Raw genomic sequence first — 23,179 nt, forward strand, 5'->3', positions numbered from 1 at the left:
GTATTAGAAAGTAAACTGAATTTCTCACAATCTCAGAACTCATCCGTAAGTCAATTATTTATTAAGGGTCCATGACTTTAGGTCTGAATAAAAGTTCCACTCCTCTCTAATTCTTGGCCATGTTGCTTCTTCCATGTGAGCTCTGAGAGAGTTGCTCCCAGATGAGTTATCATCCCTCTTTTTCTGTGGAAGACCTTATGTAACAGCTCATTAATGCAAGCAAGCAATACAACGGGAATACAAGTCACAACTGAACAGGCAGCTGCTGCACCAGGTCCTCAGAAGGAAAAGGTGGTAGTATCAAATACCCAGGAGGGAGCCCTGGTGTCCAGAAGAAGTAAGTTTGACTCAGAGAAGTATTTTCTCAGCTAATGAATACTTCACATTAAAACAGGTAGCTGTCATAGAAAAACCTCTCAGTCACCAGAAAGGCTCTGTGGACAGAAATTTCCACTTGAACAGAGCACCAAGACATAAGTCAAGGGTGTAGGACCCTCTCCCAGTGAAGAAAACAGTAGCCAACAAGGAGAAAATAAGGTATTCAGGGGAAGAACAATCAAACAGTCAATATCATCATTATGTGGGACCCTAGGTGGGACACCAATAGGATATGAAAGGAGTGCACTCCTTCCACATAATTATTAACCATGCTACAGAGAAGAGAAGAGAACAGGCTCATTCATAATACCACTTGACATTGCACATAAAATCTATGAAGAAAACCCCTGTGGTATTCCACCAGCTTGCTCTGGGCATTTTGGAATAAATCAGATTGCGGGAAACGGGCATATTACTCTTCCTAAGTGCAGGTAAACATCACTGCATTGATTTCTATCCAACTCATAAATAGAAGACTCTTCCTTCAATACTGTGCTCTGAAAAACTCAAAAGCTCAAATATTAGAACAAATTTCTGGACACAACATGGTATCTGCAGCCATAGCAATATACCTGCTAAAGGAAACCTGAAAAAATAAAACCAAATTCTTGGATTTCAATGTGTTTACAAAACACACTTGCTCATTACTGGAACTTATTTTTCAAACTACCAAGCAGCTTTGTATGAAAATACAAAGGACTATAAATACAGTCTATGTCTATGATCTGGGTATACGTTTCCAAAGTACAGATCAAAGCCAATGCTATTAAGAGTAAACCTTGCTTCGATTAACATTAAAAAATGAATCTCAAAGTTGCAAGCCATGTTTATTATATGATTAGATAGTAATTACCTTTTCAACCAATTTTCAATTTATTTTGGAAATCAGCTGAATTGAATGATTAGGCAAACAGGACCAAAAAGTAACTGTTGCACTGCATTTTGGTTTTGACTGCAACTTCTTAATGATAGGCTGTAGTCTTCTTGTATTACTTGTGCGTTCAGAAGTAAACAGTCAGTCAGTGACCACTGGGCAGGACTGCAGAAATCTCCAAGTCACTGAACATACGCGTATATATAAGAACACCAGATCAAACTAAAGCTTCAAAGGTTCCAATTTTTTTTTATAACTGTTTTGCTTTTGCCTGGGGTGGAATCAATTTTCCTCACAGCAATGGACATGTGGCTATGTTTTAGATTTGTGCTGAACACAGTGATGATAATGCAGAGATGTTTTTGTTACTGCTGAGCAGGATGTGTACAGAGCCAAAGCCTCTTCTATTTCCCCTACTGCCACACCAGCAAAGAAGCTGGGGGCGCATGGCAGGTTGGGAGGAAACACAGCCAGGACCGAGGACCCCACCTGATCAAAGGGATATTCCAGACCATGTGACATCATGCTCAGTATACAAAGTGAGGGAAGAAAGATGTTTAGAGTGATGGCACTCATCTTCCCAAGTAATCATTACATGGGATGGAGCCTTGCTCTCCTGGAGATGGCTGAACACCTGCCTGCCCAAGGGATGCAGTGAATTAATTGCTGTGCTTTTGTGCATGGTCTTTGCTTTCCCTATTAAACTGTCTTTAATTCAACTGACAAGTTTTCCAGCTTTTACCCTTCGCATTCTCTCCTAATCCTTTTGGTGGTGGAGTGAGCGAATGGCTATGCTGGGCTGGGTGGTTGACACAGGTTTAAATACAACAGTAATATTTTTATTTACTGCAAGCAATTATTTTTAAAAATTACTGAAAAAAAGCTCAGATTTAAAACAGCACTTGCCCTTACTTATAATTATAAAATACCCAAGTACAGAAAAATCCAAGTACAGCAAAATAACTGTCCATTTCTATTGAAACTATATTCATACATATTTAGCAATGAAACATACACAAAGTGTCAAGTAAAACTCCAAATTGTTCATCTTCAAATTGTTGCTGCAGAAATTTACATTTATATCACAGTCATCAATTACTTCCACATACACAGCTTGCTTATTTTTCTCTAAGACTTTGCCTATTCCAACAGAACTTCACAACTACTTCATATATACTTTCAAGTATTTATTATTAAAAGGAATTGCAAAGAGCTAACTAAACATTCAACCACGAATGTGAAAAATTACCCAACATCTATAGTCAATTACCTGGTACACACTGTAGAACTTATCAGAACAAACTAACAAATTAATATTTTGAATGAATCTATTTTACTTTGTTGCAATGACAAAAAAAGAAACACACACATTGCACTCTTTGTATCTGTGGAACTACAGGGAATCTTTGCCTGGAACACCATAAAAAAATAGCAGCAATTACTTTTTAAACAGATTTTGCACTACTAAAATTCAAGTGACTTTTGAACTGTGGAACTACTCTCCTTCAGAAGAAAGAGAGCTATAATCTTACTTTTGTAGGAATAGAAGTTTAGTAAACTAAGTAAAATAAGGACATGATCTTTTGGGGATTTTTAAAGTACTCCTTTTGAATAAAATAAATAATCTGCCATCATTTCATTCTAAAGTGGCAGAGGATCATTTTTTTATCAGAATCATTCTTCACTTTAGCAATCATTAAATAAATCTTATGGAAAAAAATTTAGGGAGCCCCACAGCTTTAGAGTTTGGATGTATTGACTGGATGTAATGTCTGGGGAATTCTAAAGCATGCATTTATAACTATCAGCAAAAGATGTGTTCCTTGTGAGTTAATATTAGACTGTACTAGGGGAAAAATAAGATCTATCATGATTCCATAAAACTAACTTTTTGATAGTTACTGCATTTCCAATCAAATATATTCTACACATTACTTTCCAAAAACTTCATGGATAAAGAAGAAGGAATTCTGCAAGACACATAAATTTAGGAGCCTAACACTTCTAGAAGACAGTAACATCTGACTAATGCCTTCAAAGGCACTTGGAGTGTGATCCAGCTCATCATAAATTAGGTTAACTAATCTGCTCTCTAAGTAACATTGACAGTCTGGATAAGCTCTTAAAAAGACCATAACAGGTTTAAGAGCTAAAAGTACACATGGACACACAGTGTAAGGCATGCGAACATAAGGACAGAAATTCCATCCTCGGTTTCCTAAGTGATGCCAAACAAAGAACTGAACGACATCCCAATGCAAGAAAAATACCGTTTTGAAATAGTTTTCTACCTTGTACGAGAAAACTGAAGTGTGAGTATGGGATTTATAAAACCACTTTCTACCTAGAAAGACATTCTAAACAGCTAAAAAAAAATTAAATTAAGAGAGTCACATTAAATAAATGCCTGGTATGCTTCTGAAAAATGAAAGCCTATTTTATTTTTATTTTAAGAAGTAGTTTAATATCATTTTCCTGGGAAAACCTAAAAAAAGGGGTGAAGTCCTAAAATAGTATAGGATATGAGCAAAAAAGCCCCAACCTGGTTAAAAGAGAAAAAAAGGTTTTGTTTTTTAACAAAAGAGATGTGCCTCTCGGTGTTAGTACCTCCCCTACCTTCCAAACGCAAGAGAAAGAGCAACAACACACAATACAGTCTCATCTTCCATGTAAAGCTGTTAAAATTCCATACATTCACCTAAATTATTATTCTAGAGTATTTCTGTAAAACCAGATCACCACATTTATTATGCACACATAGTCCTGATTTTGAAGGAATTAGCAAAACAACAACTTGATTATGTTCTAACTTCAAAATTCTCCTGTTTTAAAATGTCAGTGAAAATTATGAGGAAGTTCAAGACTAGCTGTTTTCACTTATAAATGCATGTCATGGAGAATACCTTTCTTCTTCCCCTTCTCTCTGCTGTTTTGGTACAGCAAAAATATAGGTGAAATAACCTTTCCTTTTAGAAAGCCTCCTATTCTCATTATCTTATATCTCAATTACGCAATCAAATTCATATACTAAAATAGGTAAGAAAAAACCATTAATAGAATATCCTAAAGTAAAAATACAGTGTATAGCTCCAATATTTGCAGACTGTCATTCATTATATCGGTATCTGTAGACTATGTCCCATCCCACGGGTTCTTCTATTTGCTTGGTCGAAGTAGAAGATGGTTGTTACACAACTAAAAAAATAATCAATGCAGTATTTCAAAATAATACCCTCCAGCATTGAAAGGTGTTGTTTAAAGAAAATAAGCCAAAATTTTATTAAAAGCAAAGCATATGCTTTCCTCCTGCAATAAAGAATGAAGGGTTATATTACCTTCATGCACTGTTATTCCACAGTTGTCACACTGGATTATTTCATCAGCATCTTCACTGTTATCTCCAAGACAAACGCAACAAATCAAAATATGGTCCATTTTCTGGGAACTCCAATTTTGAGACTTCTCAAGGATCAATGAGTCCTAATATTGAAAAACAGAGACACATGGATTATGCCAGGAATTTCAGTTTTATTTAAAGGAAGCAGAAGATCTGTTATTTGCTCAATTTTTGAAAAACAATCAAAAAAACATGGAACATTATTTCCATAAGGCTAGAAGCTTCTTTGTTGTCAAAATGCTCAAACACTTCCTCCATGAATACAAGAGCTAGGATGCATGGATGTCAATGCAACCTATAGACCTGTTACAATCCAGAGGTCAGAGGAGAGTCAAGACAGAAATCTCAATACGGAATCCTCAAGACAGAACCATACGTCTTTGAACCATTTATGTTCTACAAAACAGAATACTTAAGAAGCCATTTAAAATCAAAATTAAAAAAAAGACCAAAGGTGACCTTCAAATGTTCCAACATTCAGAAAAGTTGCTTCATCGTCTTAAAATTTAAAAAAATCACATGGCTCTGAAAAATCCAAGAATACACAGCTAATACAAGCCTTAAATAAAATATAACAAATTATCAACTCTGTATGGTTTTGTTCTAATGCAAATTTATGTGTATCTCTGCAAAACCATACGATTTATTAAAACTGTATGTTCTTCTGATTATATAGAGGAGTAAGGATTTGCCCTGTTCTGGTAACCTACAATATGAACCACAGCTCTTAAACAGATTGTGGGTTTTCACTGGGAATTTTTCTAAGAAAACACAGACAAGTGCTTCATAGACCAAAGTTATATGTAAAATTAATTTTCTTAATAAACACTGTCTTCTTACTATTACCTTTGTGAGATATGGCCACTGTCTCTTCTGCAATTGCATGGCCTCCATACATATTCATTTATTTTTATACTAGAGCTTGAACTACCTTTATTGGTAATATGAAGGCATATAAGGAAGTAAGAAAATAAGCACAATAGTGAAAAATAACCATTGTGGTACAAAGAAACTGTAGTAGTTTCAAAGCTGAAAGGCTGAGAGTTCAACGGTACCATTCAAAATGACCAAAAATATTCCAAAACTGCTGTGGAATCAAAAAAAATAGGGCGAAAGATGCCCTCTCAAACATTTTTTTCTAATTCCAACTCACCATTTACAAAATACAGCACCAATACTATGCCTAAGGGAACAGGAGCCCATGTAGAAGTAGAAAAGAACATTCACAGAGCTGCACTGCTTACAGGAAGGCAACTAATTGTGAAAAGTAGAAGAGCCTCTGCTACGGAGTTCAGACTTACAGAGCACCTCTTCCAACATCCTCCTTTTAGGACAAAGCATTTTGAGGACAGCAATAAACTTGGACATTACTGCAGCCCATCATTACTCAAAATACCCATGTTTAGCTTATCATTCACACTGCAGATAGGAAAATGGCAGTGGATGCTCCCTAACTTTGGCAGATTAACTGTGCTATGGCACAGATTTCTCTGATGCATGTCACAACTCTACAGAGATCAGCTTTTTCTGACAGTATCTTTCATTTAAATTGTTATTTGGCTTCACTGAGAGAAGTTTAAAAGACACTGGTAATGTCTACTGTTATAGAAGCCCAAGGTCTGGTAATTAAAAAAAAAAAAAAAAACAAAACCAAAAAAACCCCCGAAGTATTACTTTAAATTAAGAAACAGTAATGCATTGTAAAAACACTGAATTAACACTAGCTGTCTAGGCAGTGAGAACATACGCAAACGTGGACCAAAAAACACAACCAAACAAGCAGTGATGAAAGGGTATCAAATTTTTGTTCTATTGTTAGGATCCCCAACCATTAAGGCTCACCTCATGTGAAGACAGCTACCAGGTCAAACGAAGCAGCTGAGCAACTTATTTTTTTATGCAGGCATGGAGAGGGAGTGATCTGGAAAGTGTGCTGCTCTCCTCTGCTTTTAGTCTATGTAAGCAGCTGAGAGACTCATCCAAAACATGGAAACTTTTACATGTAACAGTAACTGCTGCAACTCCTGAACAAGTCCTGTTCCCTACTGAAGTGGGAGAAATGATTTCAGCTGGATCACTATATAACTCCCATTTCTGTGGTGTTAATGAAGAAAGTGAGCATTTCAAGCTATATGCCCACAGACTTTTTACTTTAAAGGGAAAAAAAATTAAAAATACAATGACTACCTCACTGAGAATAGAAGAGTCCTATAAAGTGGTAATAATTATAAAAACAGAAAAGCACCATTTACCTACTAATGATGCTTGACCTCAGGAAAGAAAGCTAACTTTGTATTCTGTGCATAATACAATAGAAATGCAAGTAGTATTTCATTACAGCACATGTTAAAATAATGTATATGCAGACCTGAAAATACTTTTGTAAAATGTAAACAAATAAAAACCACAGGGAAACAAGAACCAAACACCCCCCGCAACAGCTTCTGCAGTTTCCATTCTACAAAAATAAGCTAAGGAAAGAAAGAAAGAAAGAAAGAATGCATATAGAGGACACTACAGTATGTTCATAACTAACTACCTGGACATTCTTTCCTAAACTTATTATGGATTTGAAGATCTAAGAACTCAGTTTTCTAAGACCTCTGTTACTGCAGTGAGATGAGGTTTTCCTAGATGTATCTGCTAGACAATATTTTTTTTACACTTTTTCTGTTTTACTAATTCAAAATATGGTAGCAGTGGAGAGTATACTGTTAAAATACAGTATATTGAGTATCAGAAATCTGAAAATTACCGTTGATAATTCAGTCTACAGATACTTTTGCAAATCTTCTCGACAAAGACCTAGTCATAAACAGTACAGCACTTTACATGTTTATCGGTTACAAAATCATAATCTGAACTTCAAATTTTCAATTTTGATTTTATGTTCTGATCACTGTTCTAAATCTAAGGCAAGAACAGAATCTGATATCCATGATACTAGGAAGCTTCAAAGAAGATACATCAGAGACAGCTCTGAGTTTCTGAAACAGGTTTGTTTTTCCAAGCCAATGGAAATTAGATTGAAGAATATATCACTAAGAATATAGCTGCACATTCTGATATGAGAAGCAACTCTGAAAGAAACTGCCTCTCTCTGTTACAAGTTCTGATCATTAGGATTGGTAGAGCACTTTCAGCTCCTGAGCCAAGAAAAGGCAGGTAATAATACCAGAATCACAGAGCCTGACAAGGAAAGAAGATGCCTGTACAAAAAGTTAAAAGAAGAAAAAAAAAACAAACAAATCATGCTTTTTTTTCAATCCCTATTATTACTAGTAGCTAAAACAGTACAGCTCACTTGCAATAATATATAAACATACATATATAATACCTATCAAATTATCTAAACTGGACCAAATCCAAATATTTTTTAGTTCCCTGTCACTTCACACATTTAAACGAAGTTTAAAGGGAACAGTAGAACTTTTAATAATGTCATATCACTACCACTTCCCAAATATTATGTTGACATTGTGATTATATCCCAAAAACTGAATATAGATTTTATAGTAATTCTTTTTATTTTCTCCGGAATTTTACTACTGTGTAACATGAAGGCAGCCACAGTGACAACCTGGTATCTTAATTTTTCCGCAGGCACAATCATCAAGGCAACTGTAATTGTGCATAGGGGAAAAAAGGTTAATTTATTAAACAGTTATATACATAATTTTCACATTCTGCAATCAGAAGATATTTAATATAATAATTATAGTACCCAACTGCTTTTAGTATGGCAAGAAATTAGTTCATTTGTGGCTATTATAAGCAAATCCAACATAAATTACCATATTTATTCTATTTTATTTTAAACCTAGTGTGCAATTAAGTTTTTTTTACTTGAAATTCTCCTATAAGTGAACTCTGTTCAGACTTCCATGTTTGTCGCAAAGAATAATGCCTCATTCATCTATTTTATGATTATGTCACAGATGATTTTAACTTTCATAACATTACAGATATACATTTACACTAAAACAGAACTAGAAGTCTCACTAACATATGTTGGTTTGCATATTGGACCTCCTATATGTTTTAGTACTAATCCAATCTCTGTAAAGCCAAGAGAAGTCCCACTATTGACTTTAGTGGCATTAGATTGGTCAAATGGTCCAAGGTTATTTAATATGCAGTGCCTATTTATCATAATTTTTCCTGCTTCAGTTATTATTGTGTGAACACAAGACCAGCCAATCAGTTTAACTTTTAATATTAACAAAATAGCTACTGGGGAGTAGTTTCCATTTGTCAACAGATATATTATAGAAAGTTGGTTGCACTACCTCATTACTCTTGCTTTGTGAAAGAGCCAGGCTATCATTTGTCAATTCCTCATCATCTGCATTATTCCTGTTAAGAACTTTACTCTTCTTCTTCTTGGATCCTCCATCGCTAGCCGTGCTGCTATTATCTTCTTCATTAGCTTCCTCATCATTGTCATCCTCATCACTTCCACTCCCGTCATCTTCATCATCTTCATTATCTCCATCACTCCCCTCTTTCTTCAGTGCATTCTTTCCTTTTCTTTTCTCAGCAGTAGGCCGCCAGTCATTGTCATCTTCACTGTCATAGTCATCCATATCATTTAGTTCTTCCATTGACACAAAATCCAGCAGAGGTCGGTTCCTGCGCAAATTCCATTTTTTTGGTTCATTTGTTTGCTCATCAGCCACAGCATCAGGTTCAGCTGCTTTCTCCTTCTCTTTCTTCTTTTTTGGTTTTTCTTCTTCATCTTCTTGCTCTTTCTTTTCAGTTTTAATTACCTCTTTGTCTGTTGTTGGCACTTCTTCAGTGGAGGCTTTCGGCTGTTGTTCTTCTACTTTCTCTTCTGTCGGTTCTTCCTCCAAGATATTTTCTTCTGATTCAGTACAGGAACCTTCACCACTGTCCTTAGATGCATCTTCACTCCCATGACCACTTCCTTCAGAATCTGTTGAGCATATGAAAATTTAAAAAAAGTTCCGACACAAATGTACCCCCAAAAATAAAATCTCTTGAAGCAAGTTGTTAAACAAAAGAATGATGCATGTTCCTCCCTCATAAGGTATTCCACCTATTTTTTCAGCTGGTGTCCAAATATTGCTATTTCGAGTGCTATGTTGAGAATCTGTTAAACATGAGTGCATTTTAAGATGCCAAAAAGAAAAAGATGGTAGAACTTATTAAATGAGCATTATATGCTCCTTTGAACTGCAGCTCATATTAACAAAAAGCAGTAGCACAGAGTAATTTCCATGTGAAGTCACATCTTAAAGAAAGAGTATTCCAGTTTTTAATTTCTGGAGGAGTTTTCTACATCTTCAAAATAAAATAGCTATCCAACAGAAGAGGTTTGAAATCACAAAATGAAGAGTTTACATAGCTAGTACTAATAATAATATGAATAATCCCACACCTTCATTTTTAATACATCTTTGTTTTTCCGGGTTTGAGGGCTCTTTTAATTTCCAAGGTTAGTTCACTTATTAATCCCACATAAACTATGCCTCACTCAGCATTGCAGCTGCACTACACTGCATTAACCTTACACTACTCATACCTTACATACTACTGTTCTGTGTGCACTCACTATTTAATTAATTAACACATGCCAACATGAGCAACAGAAAAGAATAGAGAAAGACTTTTATATAAAAAAGAGAGATTTTTACTATAAAGCACATGTAAAAAATATTGGAAAATGACACGTGAACTTTAATTAAACTTTACAAACAGCATCTACCCTGCTATCTCTCATCTTATATGAACCTGCTGCTTTTCATTTATGGTATTGTTTTAATGATGGAAAACTCAGAAAATATTTTTTTTTTCATTTTAAAAAGAAAATATAGTTTCTTGATCCAATGCAGAGATCAATTAGGCAGTGGCTACAGTTTTCAGTTTGCTCAAAGGCATCACCAAGTTCTTGATCAACTGTCATACAGATGCAAAAATGAAACATGTCGATGCTCACAAATTAAAAAAAAATAAGAAAATATCTTAATTGCTTTAGTTACAGCCCAAAAATCTCCACCACTCAGTATCACCTTACACAGAGAATTTCTCTGCACACTCAGCTCTGTATAAATCCAAATAAACAGACGCTGAGGTAGGTGTGCACAGTGTGCCATTTCATATAGCTTTTACCACCCTAAAGAACATTGCAAATGACTGCTAGTTGTTACTTTAATATAATGGTCAGTTTTACCGTGCATGTGGAAGCGTTCAGTGAGATTATATAACTACTGACAAAATAGGCCCATAAGTGCTACTATTACTGACTAGGACATCAAAGCTACCCATCCTCTTACAAGCTAATAGAAACTAAGTTTCCAGCATATGGTCTAACATTTAGAGATCCAGAAAAAACACAAGTTTTTTTTTTATGGTCTTTAAGAAAAACATAATTCAGTCATTTCTCCACACCTATTAGCCTTTAATTATAGTACTCCAAGTACAAGATAATTAACTGAAGTTTTGAAAGAGTAGAACATGAGTTAGATATACACAAGAAATAAAACCAGTATTAACTAACATGCACTCCAAAATAATTGTTTTCAAGTTACAATAATTTCTTTGGCTACAGAATCACGGGATGGGTAAGGACCACAGCAAGTCGTCCCAGAGCACACTGCCCAGGATTGTATGCAGACAGTTCTTGAAAATTTCCAGTGAGGAAGACTGCACAAAATCTCTGGAGAATCTGCCCCAGTGCTTGGTCACCTGAACACTAAAGAAGTTTTCCTTAGATTCAAGTGGAACTTCCTGTGCATCAGTTTCTGCCTGCTGCCTCTTGTTCTATTGCTTGGCCCTGAAAGGAGCCTGGTCCATCCTCAACATCCTCCTTTCAGATACTGTTAGACAGGGATGTAGTCCCCTCTCAGTCATCTCTTCCTAAGGATGAACAGGCCTAGTTCTCTCAGCCTTTCCTCGTTGAGAGAAAGTACCTCCACAGAAAGACCACAAAAATGGTGAGAAGGCCACAATACTCCATGAAGACAGGCTCAAAGAGTTGGGGTGCATCAGCATGGAGGAGGCTCCAGTGAGAACAGAGCTTATGACAGAGATTTTTTTACTAAGGCCTGTCGTGACAGGAAAAGGGGAACCAGTTTTAAACTGAAAGAGGGTAGGGTTTAGACTGGACACAAGAAACTTTTCAATGAGCATGGTGAGACACTGGAACAGGTTGTCCAGGGAAGTTGTAGGTGCCACATCACTGAAAATATTCAAGGCTGGGTGGTATGGGGCTTTAGACAATCTGGTCTAGTGAAAGAAGTTTCTGACCAAGGCAGAGGGTTGACTCAGATTATCTTGAACAGTTTTTTGATCATGGGTTAGTTTATAGGATACCAGGCCTGGCAACATATAGGGTACACCAGATACAAAGAGGAGGGAAAAGGATCTTTGCATAGGAGTTCGCAGGGCCCACTTAAAGACTAAATTAGATTTGAAGGGGGAAAGGAATAAACCTGAGTTCCTTAGAGATATGCCTGGGGGCAGCACACCACTGTTTGGGGATCAACATGCTAGAAAGGTCCTTTGGTCTGTCACCTCAGTGGAAGTAGGGAATGGAGATCCGTGCAGCTGTAAAGACACAAGGGTTATTATGTGTTAGAAAATATAGCCGTGGTTGAAAATGGTCATGGTAAGACTTAGGGCTTGTTCCCCCAAAACCTGGAGAGATCAATAGCCCAGCTGAAGTGCCTCTACACCAATATACACAGCACAGGCAACAAACAGGAGGAGCAGAAAGCCATGAGCAGCAGTAAAACTATGACATAGTTGCACACATGTAGACATGAGAAAACATGGACAGCCAGAGTGCTGTGCTGGATGCCTATAAACCCTTTAGAAGGAACAGGCAAGGAAGGAGAGGTGGTGGGGTAGCCCCATACATTAGGGAGTGTTTTGATTGTCTAGAGTGTAATGACAATATGGTTGTTTAAGGATAAGACTCAGGGGAAAGTCCAACAAGGCAATACTGGTGGGGGTCTGTTAAAGACCACCCAACCAGGATGAAAAGGAAAGTGAAATAGTCTATAAGCAGTCTTTAGTCTCACAACCACTAGCCCTCATTTTCACAGTGGACTTCAAGTTACCAGACATCTGCTGAAAACAATACAGCAGAGAGGAACTGGTCCAGAATGCTCCTGGAGCGTGTGGAAGATAACTGCCTGACACAGACAATGAGGGAGGCTACTAGCAATGACTCCTCACAGGACCTGTTATTGGTGATCAGAAAAGGCCTTGTGGGTGATGCAAATACTGGAGGGTGCTCTGTGCAGAGCAAACTTGAAACTGTAATTTTCAGTTCTCAGACAAGCAAGCAAGGGGGTCTGCAGAACTTCGATCCTGGACTTTCAGAGATGATGCCCTGTTGAGAGGCTTGGTCAGTGGAGTCTCTTGGGAGACAGTCCAGGAAGCCTGGACATTCTTCAAGGAAATCTTAATGAAAGACAAGCCAGCAGTGAGAAAAAACTGATGTGCCTGAACAGAGAACTGAGATCTTTGACTGGAACTCAGTAGAACAAGGAGAATTTTTGGCTTTTGGAAGAAGGGGCAAGCAACTCAAGAGGACTACAGGGATGACGTGAGGGAGAAAATTTTTTTGCAGGGAGAAAATCAGAAGGGCCAAAGACCAACTAGAACTTAATCTGAGTACTGCCATAAAAGATAATAAATACATAATCAACAAAACAAAGGCTAAAGACAACCTCCACCAATTACTGAATGAGGAAGGAAACAGTGCCAAAGGATGAGGAAGAGGCTGAGGTACTTAATGCCATCTTTGCCTCAGTCTTTAACAGAAAGACCCATTGCTCTCTGGGTAGCCATCCCCTTTCAACTAGAAGGCAGACACCGAGAGCACAATGAAGCACATAATCCAAGAGGAAATGGTCAGTGATCTGCTACATCTCTCAGACACACACAGGTCTGTGGGCCCAAATGAGCCACATTCAATCATTTACCAGCAATCCTGGCTAACCAGGGAGGTTCCACATGATTAGAAGTTAAAAAAAATGTGGTACATATCTGCAAGAAGGGTCAGGAGTATCCAGGGAACTCCAGTCAGTCCTGCCAGCCTGACCATGGAAGGTCATGGACAGATCATCTTGAACGCCATCAAGATGATGGAGCACAACAGACTGGGGCAGAGGGGCTGGAAAGCTGCTCAGTGGAAAAGGGTGTGGGGTGCTGGCTGACATTTGGCAGAACAAGACCCGGCACGTGCCCAAGTGGCAAGAAAGCCAATAGCATCCTAGTCTGTGAAGCCAGTAGGACCAGGGCAGCAGCTGTCCCCCTGTACTCGGCAGGCACTGGTGAGGCCGCACCTCAAATCCTGTGTCCAGTTCTGATCTCCTCACTTCAAGAAAGACACTGACATGCTGGAGCATGTCCAGAGAAGGACAGTGGAGCTGGTGAAAGGTCTGGAGCAGCAGTCTGGCGAAAAGGAGGCTCAAGAAAGACCTTATCACTTTCTACAACCACCTGAAAGGAGGGCATAGCAAGGGGTGGGTCAGTCTCTCCTCCCATGTAACAAGTTATGGAACAAGATGAAACAGCTTCAAGATGCAACAAGGGTGGATTAGGTGGGGTATTAGGAAAAACTTCACAGAAAAGGTTGCTCCTCAGGGAAGTAGTTAAGTTACCACCCCTAGATATACTTAAAAGATGTGTAGATGTGGCACTTAGGGACACGATTTAGTGGTGGGCTTGGCAGTGCTAGGATAACAGCTGGACTCTGCCTTAAAATCACTTTTCCAGAGTACACAATTCTAAAATTCTATGATACTTGCCAGTTCCCATAAACATTTTACAAGTAATTCCTAAAGCTATACTCTCATACTAGAAATATGACAGATTATATACCATATGTATACTCAAAGCAAAATGTATTTTGTATCTCATTTCACAGGTGCCAAGTGTCTACGTACACAATTTGTCTTACTGTAAATAAGGTAATACAAGATTTTGCCACGTTAAAATTAACTGAAATTTTTAACTTAGCTTTATTTCCCCACCATAAATCTATGACAGACATTTGTTTTGATGCTTTAACTGTGCAGATGCATTTCTAAATAGTCTTAGACTTCATGCCAATTTAAGCTTTCATTATGTTTTGGAGGGAATATTAGTCTTGGTCTAGTTTGATCTCTAACAGCACTCTAGTTTACTAACATTGATTCTTGTACATCAATACTACACAATGCAATAATTTAAAGCAGAGTACAAATAAACACTATTTTCACTCACTTCTCTCCTTCAATTTCTCTTGCCTTCTGCCTGCACATTTTGCTTTCTACTCTCCTTTATACATTCATATACACACCAGAAATACCTATAGTAAGAGATATCTCTCCTTGATCTGAATGCATCCACTGTGATAGGTGCTTTTCTACAAAGAGCTATTCTGTGATAACAGCAATTTTTGCAGGTCTTCTGCTATCAGCGGCACTTTTACTGAGGAAGAGGCTGCAGTATAAAATTTTCTCCTTGAAAGCAATGCTTAAAGAATGGCTCTTTCAAATTGGCAACCATATCATGTCATTCCCTATAGGAGAGAAGTACAGCTACTCTAAGTGAAAGATGGGACCAGATACACCATCAAATAGTGAAGAATACGGAGTTCCACGGAGGACAAATAAGAAAGATAACAGTTGGGAGAAAGACATCATTTATTCCTCTATACCTTGTATCTTTAGCTCTACTAAGCACAACAGCAGGTGGCACACAAATCTAAAGAGGATAATTCTGAAAAGAACAGAACATTATGCTACAGAATTAACATACAAAAAAAAAAAGTGTACTTAAGAAACATTACACTCAGCTGTGGAGTCTTGTATAATATGTATGACACAAGACTTCAGGGTAAACGTACTGAAATCATTACATGAGTCAACAAAAAATCCTCCCAGGGTTTTCTGCAGGACCATATTACAAACAATTTTAAATATGACACCCCACAATTTCTAGGTTTCTTTCAACATTCTAAGAAAATTCATGTATACAGTGAGCAAGTGCTACACTCCATAAGTACCTGGCCAACCACTCACAGGAGACAGTCTGGTTCTTCAATGCAGTATTTAGCTTAATAAGCAGCCCTTTGAAAAACAGCTTTATTGATTGTTTTAAGTGAACTCTAAAGGATGAGCTGGTTAAAGGCAATCGTGGACTCAATTTTGGACTTGCCTCTTCCACTAACAAAGCTTAACAAATTCTAAATACTAGACAAGAAGCATTTGGAATCATTTTAGAAAATTCTTTTATTTGCACCAAATCCTAACTGGTTGTGACTTTCTGAAGTGTTCAAAGCTACCTACAATGAATATAATCAAGGATCCTGAAACATTGAAAAGCTGAGCATGCAACATAGAAAGCAACTACCAAGTTATCACTGCTAAATAATATTATTCAATAATAATCTAGCCATCATGTGACAAATAGCCTACAGTGGCCTTACACCTTCTTTTTAGAGCAATAACAAAAACCAGGATGCAGGTGAGGTTAATGTCACTCAACCACCACCATCTTATCTATTGGTCCTTTATGCTCTTTTTCCCCCCACCACAAGGCAAACAACTAGCCTTTGACAATATTCTGTGAAATTACCTAGTGATCTCTGCTAAAGCACCATGTTAAGCACCATGCACAATCCCTCACCCAGGGTACCCACACCCTGATGGATGGGAAACTGTGGAAAGAACTACTGAAAGTGTTTGTTAACAGCCTCTGGCCATAAATTTCCTAACAGAAGAACAGCTCCAGTACCACAAAAAATCCTTGGCACATGTGCTATACCTACATGCAAAAGCAGCTGTACTTCCTACACATCTGATCTAGACATCCCAAATAAAGACTCCATAATGCCTTAAGGAAGTGCTTAAACTAACTAGAAAGCTACAATATTAATAAATAGATGTAAAAAACCAGGCAGGAAAACCTAGGTCATGTACGGAAAATAAGAATTTTTAAATTACATAAGGCAAAGCTGTGTAACTGGCAAAATTGTGACCACATTTTTCTATTAGACACACAGGTCCATTATGATATGATCAATAAAACTATAAGCAACAACTAAAGGCTTAATACCTCACTTGCAACATAATTCCAAGAAATCTAACACACCTGTTAGATATATGCCCCTGGCTTTCTATGCTATTTTGCTGCATATGATGATTAAACACTGGTAGACTACTGGCAATTCGACATCAGCGGTGCTGGCAGTTAAAAACATTGAACTGTCCAAAATAACATGATTAAGAACACACAAAACCAAACCAATATAGATTAAGATGCTACAATTCAAGGGGAGAAACTTTCTTCTCAAATAATGTTTTGAAAAGAAGTATCTAATATGTATTAACTGCAGATGGAGACTGGGCAGAACAGGAGACGAAACTGACAACTGATCCACAATTACACATTCCAGAAAACAAGTACTTAGTTTAATAGAAAAAATGATGGAAAGGGAACAAAGGAAAGTCATTTAGTAAGCAGATTCCTCATTTTTACACTAGCAATAATTATGTCATATAATATTTCAGTAGATATCTATTCAAGGTGCAAAACCGCTTAAAACTAAAGATTGCCAATTTTAACTTGAGTCATTAGGAAGTGCCTCATTTACAAAGTTAGAACACTGATGAAAATGGGTGCCCTACCAATTGCTTGTCAGCAAACACCTGGAGTAACAGAAATCCCAGTGTTTACAACAAAAATGGAAGTTGAAAATATTGTCTGTGACTCCAAAGTTTTACTTAGGGTGGCAGACATCTCTGCAGACAGAAGTTTTACCTGGGATGAAGACACTCCAAAAGAACATAATGCTGGTATTTTCCATTTTCTCAATTAGAAAAAGCCATTGTGAATTCCAGTCTCAGGAACTACACATTAATATGGAAATATATGATAATTTACTAATGATTAACTAGCCAATATTTTCTTTTACCTTCCCTGTCTACTGAAAGAACTTCACTCTTGCCTAACATTTAAGTTTAGTCTATAAAAACCAAATATATTTGTTTCTGCATCAAGATTTCAGTACTGTCAAACACTACAGTATTTTGATCCTTCACAAACACTTCTTTATATTACAATATTCTGTATAGGAAAGCAAATGTGTAATCTCCATTGCGCTAAGAGGAAACAAGCTACATAAAGATAATAATATTTGCAACTTTTTATTTCTAGATCAAGACACAGGTTTTTAAGAATAGATAATATATGCATTTATGTAGATCATTACTTGTTTTAAACAGAACTTCTACTGACTTCAACTGCAAGAATAGTACATAATATATATGTATGTCAGGCTTCACATTCTACACCAAAAAAAAAAATGTATGTGAAAATTTGAGTCAACAAGACTAGTAGCAGAAGTAGTGACAGGAATGAGTTCTTCAAAGGCAGCATTCAGTTATTTTCTCCTTAGCTACACTGCGACAGGAACCAGTCCTTAAATTCACACATTATTCTAGTTCAGGGACCACTACGTTCCTCTGTGGGATTTCAATTTCAGTACATGTGCTGACAAAACTAACTTAGTTTACCAATGAGAGAGAAGAAAAGTGGTAAATTCTTGCTTTGGAGTCCTGCTAGGAATTACTCTAAATCTGTTCTCTGATTTCTGACATCAGTGTATCTCCAGCTACTCCCACTGCAGAAAAAAACCTGAACATAAGGACTCCCCAAAGTATGCTTTAGTTAAGTTAAAAGAAAAACTTCAAAAAACTGATGTGTATTGTGAAAGATACTATTAAAAGCCTTAAGTTGAGAATATTACAGCATCATCATTTCAAGTCACATGTTTGTACACTCTGACTATAAAGGGACAGTTTTTTTGATTGATCTCACATTAAGATTACATGACAGTCTTTCTCATGGAACAATTTTTTCAAGATGTTTACGAAAGCCAGAAGAATACAGTACTTTAGAATATGGCATCACTAATAGAATCATAGAAGCCATTAAAAATTACTTTGTTCAGTATAAACATAATGAAAATCCCAGAAGCTTGAAAACTATTTACATTAAGTAAGTTTACAAGAATGTAACAGTTCTAAAATCAATTTCTCTAAAGAGATGTCAGAATGTTGAGATCTTTTAAGCAGAAAAGGCCAACTGACTGCTGGGATGACCTAAATCCAAAAGAAAAGAAATTAATTACACTGAAAGTAAAAGTCCACGTTGCCTGTGGATTTTTGGTGGAAATAGAGGTTAGGTGATTTGAAATATTTTTTATAATGAAAAAATGTACCAAGGTGCCAGGACTCTGAAAATAAAAATTCAGAAATGCCAGCTGCTTCCTAAAAGCACTTAATAGCAATTTCTCAAATCCTTACTGCATTGCATATTCCCAGAAATCTGGCAGAACAATGAAGGTATGTTAAAATTTGGGCATTCTAGGTTCAACCCCCATATATTTGCATAGCATCATCTACTAGTACATGCCACTGGACATCCTAATATGTCACACATATGGACACAACAGTCATCAGGGAGAAAACAACTTCAAAATTCTTTTAACTCCATATTTAAATAATCCTTTAAGCTATTTTTTATTTGTTTTGTTATTTTAAACACCTATACATGAATTTGTGACAGAAATAAATGTAAGTCATGGAGCTGTGGAATTACCATACTAGAATTTATGCTCAAAATCAATGCAAACTGGTTCTTACTTCTGACACACTTACTTCCTTTTGAAAGCAAACTATACAATGTCATTTTGAATTCAAGCAAATACTAAATACTGATTTGCAATAGACTGCTCATGGGGAGTCCTATATATGTGTGTGTGTGTGTGTGTGTGTGTGTGTGTGTGTGTAAGAAAATCCCTTTATTTAATCACTTCTTTCAGCCAAATTGAAATGGACTAAGTGCAAACAAATTTTACAGTATTTTTAACAGCTCCATTTTAAACCAGTACAGATGTTCTGATTCAAATTTCCTGCAACTATTCATTTAAACTCGTATTACACGTAAGAAACTCTTATTTGTAGTAACTTTCTATTCCCCAACTTCTCCAAACCCTCACAAATTTATTTTTTCACGCTGAAAACCTTCATCTGAAGTATAAGATGTCAAATTCTCTTGCTGTTTCAAGGTGCTATTAAACAGAACATTAATTTCTCCTACAAACGATAGATATAAGTTTGGAAATGCTAAAACAACACTTCATGAGATATAGGAACATAAAACAGCAATTAGAAAAAAACATTTGAAGTAGAACTTGGATTTTTCCATATGCTTGTTTCAATTCAGTTGGATATTTAAAGGAAAATCCATTCAACTTCCTCAAAAAGAAATTGATTTTGAAATATACTCAAGGCTAGATACTGACCAGCCCCCTCTGGTATATGTACAATGTCCTAAAAGTCAAAAAGGATAGCAATTACAAATGAATCTTCTGCACTCACAAAACGTTGAGTCAGAAAACTGCATTCATTATTTTTAATAAATGACTGTCTTTTGACCAACTAATATACTGCTTTGAATTATGTGTTCATCACCCATACCCCCTTTCCAAACCTCATCTTCCCTTAAATCCTGACTACATTATTGTTCCAAAACAGGGAGATTTTCTTTGTTAATTAAAAATCATTTCCATTTATGGCAAATTATATCCTTATTCAAAAGAAAGGAGCAAAAAGCCTCAGAACACAATTAAAAGAGTAGACTAAACAAGCCCCCAAAAGTCTTAAAATGAAATTGGTAAGATGACATCAGTTTTACTCTCTTAAGCCACTGCAGCCTGCTCTATCAGAACAACCAAGGGAAATATGTCTAAGTCTAGGGGAAGAGGCACTGAGAAGAACAAAACCAACCACCCAAACCAAACAAGGAGCATTAGCACAGATTTAAAACCTGATATTGGGTGAATTACTGTTGAGCATTTTTAAGTTCATCAATACAGAGGAACTTGCCAAACATTAAAGAATAAGCCTTTAAATGGGAATATTTTTGCACTGTACATTCACACAAAACATACACCAGCATCCCCAGTGCAGAAATAACAAAGTCAAGTTATTTGATAAGTTGTCATAATGCTTCCCTCACATCTTATATATCCTGCATCTTCTTGTATACTTCCCTCAGCATACACCACAGAACATCCAATGTGCAGTTTATTGACCAACATGGTCCTATTCCTTCTTCTCCTTTCCTTCAATATACTTAAGTTTACTAATTCTGTTTTGGCCATCTTGTCTATTTTTAGTTTCTGTGAGTGTTCACTGTAGAAACAGGAATCTGCACATACAGAAAAGACTGCAAAGCAACAACACTCTGTATTAAGGACTTCCTTCTAATATGAAATGTGTACACTTTTCTATATATTTCTATCTGAATGGACACCTTAAGTTTGTCTATTGTAAAAAACAATAAAAACCAGAACACATTATCTTTCTGCTTTAGGTTCCTACTCACCAAGTAGAATTAACCTTGAGAAAAAGTCAAGTTCGTAAGTCCAAAACAAACTATTATCCAGACTTGTCCAAAATAAAATGGCTTTGGATTCTTATTTCAATACTAAATACAGTGAATATTCCAAAAATTATCCCTACACTGAAGAACTCAAAAGCAATAAATACAGTTAAGGCAGCCTGCACGAAAGCTACTCAAATGTTTCTACCAAAACTTGCTTCACAATCATAAGATTTCTGTCGTAAAAAATAATCACAACTGAAGTATTGAGTCCCAGTTATCCAATCAAGTTACTCCCTTCAAGGGGCTCCAAGTCCCAGCAGACTCACTACAAGCATTCTGCCTCCTATATAATATTAAATGAGCAACCATAAACCAAAAATGAGATAATTCTGAACCGAGGAGATGAGAAAGCATATTTACCTGAAGCATCTCCAACTTTAAAATCACTGTCATCAGAGCTATCATAATCTAAAGCTTCCAGCAGCGAAGCTGCCAAAGGCTTCACCTGTCTCCTCTTCGAACTGCGGTCCACTGCAGGGAAAAAAACAGTGTTGTTACTGGCTGGCATAAAGAGAACTCAGCATCGCTAAGGGCATTTAAATTACAAGGCAGCACGGGCGCGACACACGGGGGCAGTCCCGAGAGCAGCCGGCAGATGCAGCCGCCCCGGGGTCCCGGGGACACCCGCTCCCACAGGTGAGGCAGGGCAGGGTCCGCTCCCGGCGGAGCGCTGGTGCTCCCTGCAGGCGCCGGGAACCGCACGGCACCGCGCACGGCGGGCTGCCCGCAGCCCCGGGAGGGCTGCGCGGGCGCTGGGCCCCCGGAGCAGCCAGCATCCCCCGAGGACGCGCCTCGGCGTGATCCGCCGGGGACCGACGCAGGGGGACGCGCGGCCGGGACCGTGGGACGCCCAAGGGACGGCGATGCGCCCGCTCCCCCGGGGGCGGGGGCGCTCGGCGGGCACAGCGGCACGCCCGCGGGGCAGGGCCGGCAGAACCGCTGCGGATCACTTACTAAAGCCTGCGCGGGTGGGCGGCGGGCGGGCAGGGGCCCTCGGGTGCAGCGCCGCCGAGCCCCGGGCCCCTTCCCCAGACAATGGGCACGGCGGCGACCCGGATGCAGACCCGCGCCCGCCCCGCCGCCCGCCCCGCCGCGCAGGCGCCGCCCGGGCGCGTGCGCACGGCGAAGGGAAGCCGGGGAGCGGCGCTGCCCGCGGAGCTGCGCGGCCTGGCGGGGCGGCCGCGGCGGGGCCGCTGGGATCGCACACTCTCAGCGCCGAACCGCTCATTCTCAGGGTTGTGCCTGTAAAAAACAGCCCTAAAAACCACTCCGGCACTTTCCCATTTCCCCTTGTGGAAACGAAAAAGCCTTACAAAGCTATTCTCATTTAACCCTTCCTCGAAGAGCTGAGTTTCTCGTGGGCTCTATTGCATAGTCAAGCTCATTCCTGCACTTTGAAGAACAGCAATCCATTGCATTGGGGAAAAAAAATAGGAAGAGATGTTCAAGGCCAGGTTGGATGGATGGGGCACTGAGCAACCTGGTCTATTTGAAGGTGTCCTAGCCCGCGGTTGGAACTAGGTGATCTTCAATGTGCCTTCAACCCCAAACTATTCTGTGGTTCTATGACAATAGAAATCCCAGGGATTATTGTTTGACCACATCACCTGAGTCTGGGAACTCAAAAGCACAAAACCTAATGGTGAGATGGACAGCAAAGACAGCAATGCTGGGCCATTGCCTTTGCAAGAGTCCCAGCTTTGCCTCGGTTGTCAGGGCTGTCCCTGACCCCTGCATGCACACTTTCCAGAGTTCCCTTCACCTCTTCCTCCCACACCACCAAAATAAGCCACCTGCACAAAAGTTTTAAAAGAGCTGATGCTCTGGCACAGAGGTATGACTTTTAGAGCTTGAGGATTGAGAATAGTGCTAAACAGGAAAGTTTCCAAATGGATCGTAAGGGCTCAAAAATTGGAAAATGTGTGTTTAAGGCTGGATAAATATAGGGCCAAACTCGTTCTGTGGTTGTACGGAAAATCACGCTATGAAAAGCCAGCGTCCGCAAAGGAGATGCAGCAGTCCTGTAACTTTGTGAAAAAGACCAATCACTTGGTTTT

The 23,179-nt window shown here is 38.3% G+C and overlaps 1 protein-coding gene across 3 annotated transcripts in view; it reads right to left on the reverse strand.

The window, feature by feature from the left end:
* The window catches only part of PHF14 (PHD finger protein 14), a 157,954-nt gene extending 135,706 nt beyond the window's left edge, over positions 1–22,248 (reverse strand). For all 3 annotated transcript variants that reach the window (XM_068210205.1, XM_068210198.1, XM_068210214.1), the window contains exons 1-4: positions 22,077–22,248; positions 21,483–21,593; positions 8,939–9,585; positions 4,588–4,732 (exon numbers count right to left, since the gene is read on the reverse strand). In XM_068210205.1, coding sequence (XP_068066306.1) covers positions 4,588–4,732; positions 8,939–9,585; positions 21,483–21,593; position 22,077 — 904 coding nt within the window. In that variant the 5' untranslated portion in view covers positions 22,078–22,248. The remainder of the gene's footprint in view (positions 1–4,587; positions 4,733–8,938; positions 9,586–21,482; positions 21,594–22,076) is intronic.
* Positions 22,249–23,179: the final 931 nt, after the last annotated feature.

Source organism: Anomalospiza imberbis, chromosome 1 (genome assembly GCF_031753505.1).
Source record: "Anomalospiza imberbis isolate Cuckoo-Finch-1a 21T00152 chromosome 1, ASM3175350v1, whole genome shotgun sequence".
Classification (NCBI taxonomy): Eukaryota; Metazoa; Chordata; class Aves; order Passeriformes; family Viduidae; genus Anomalospiza; species Anomalospiza imberbis.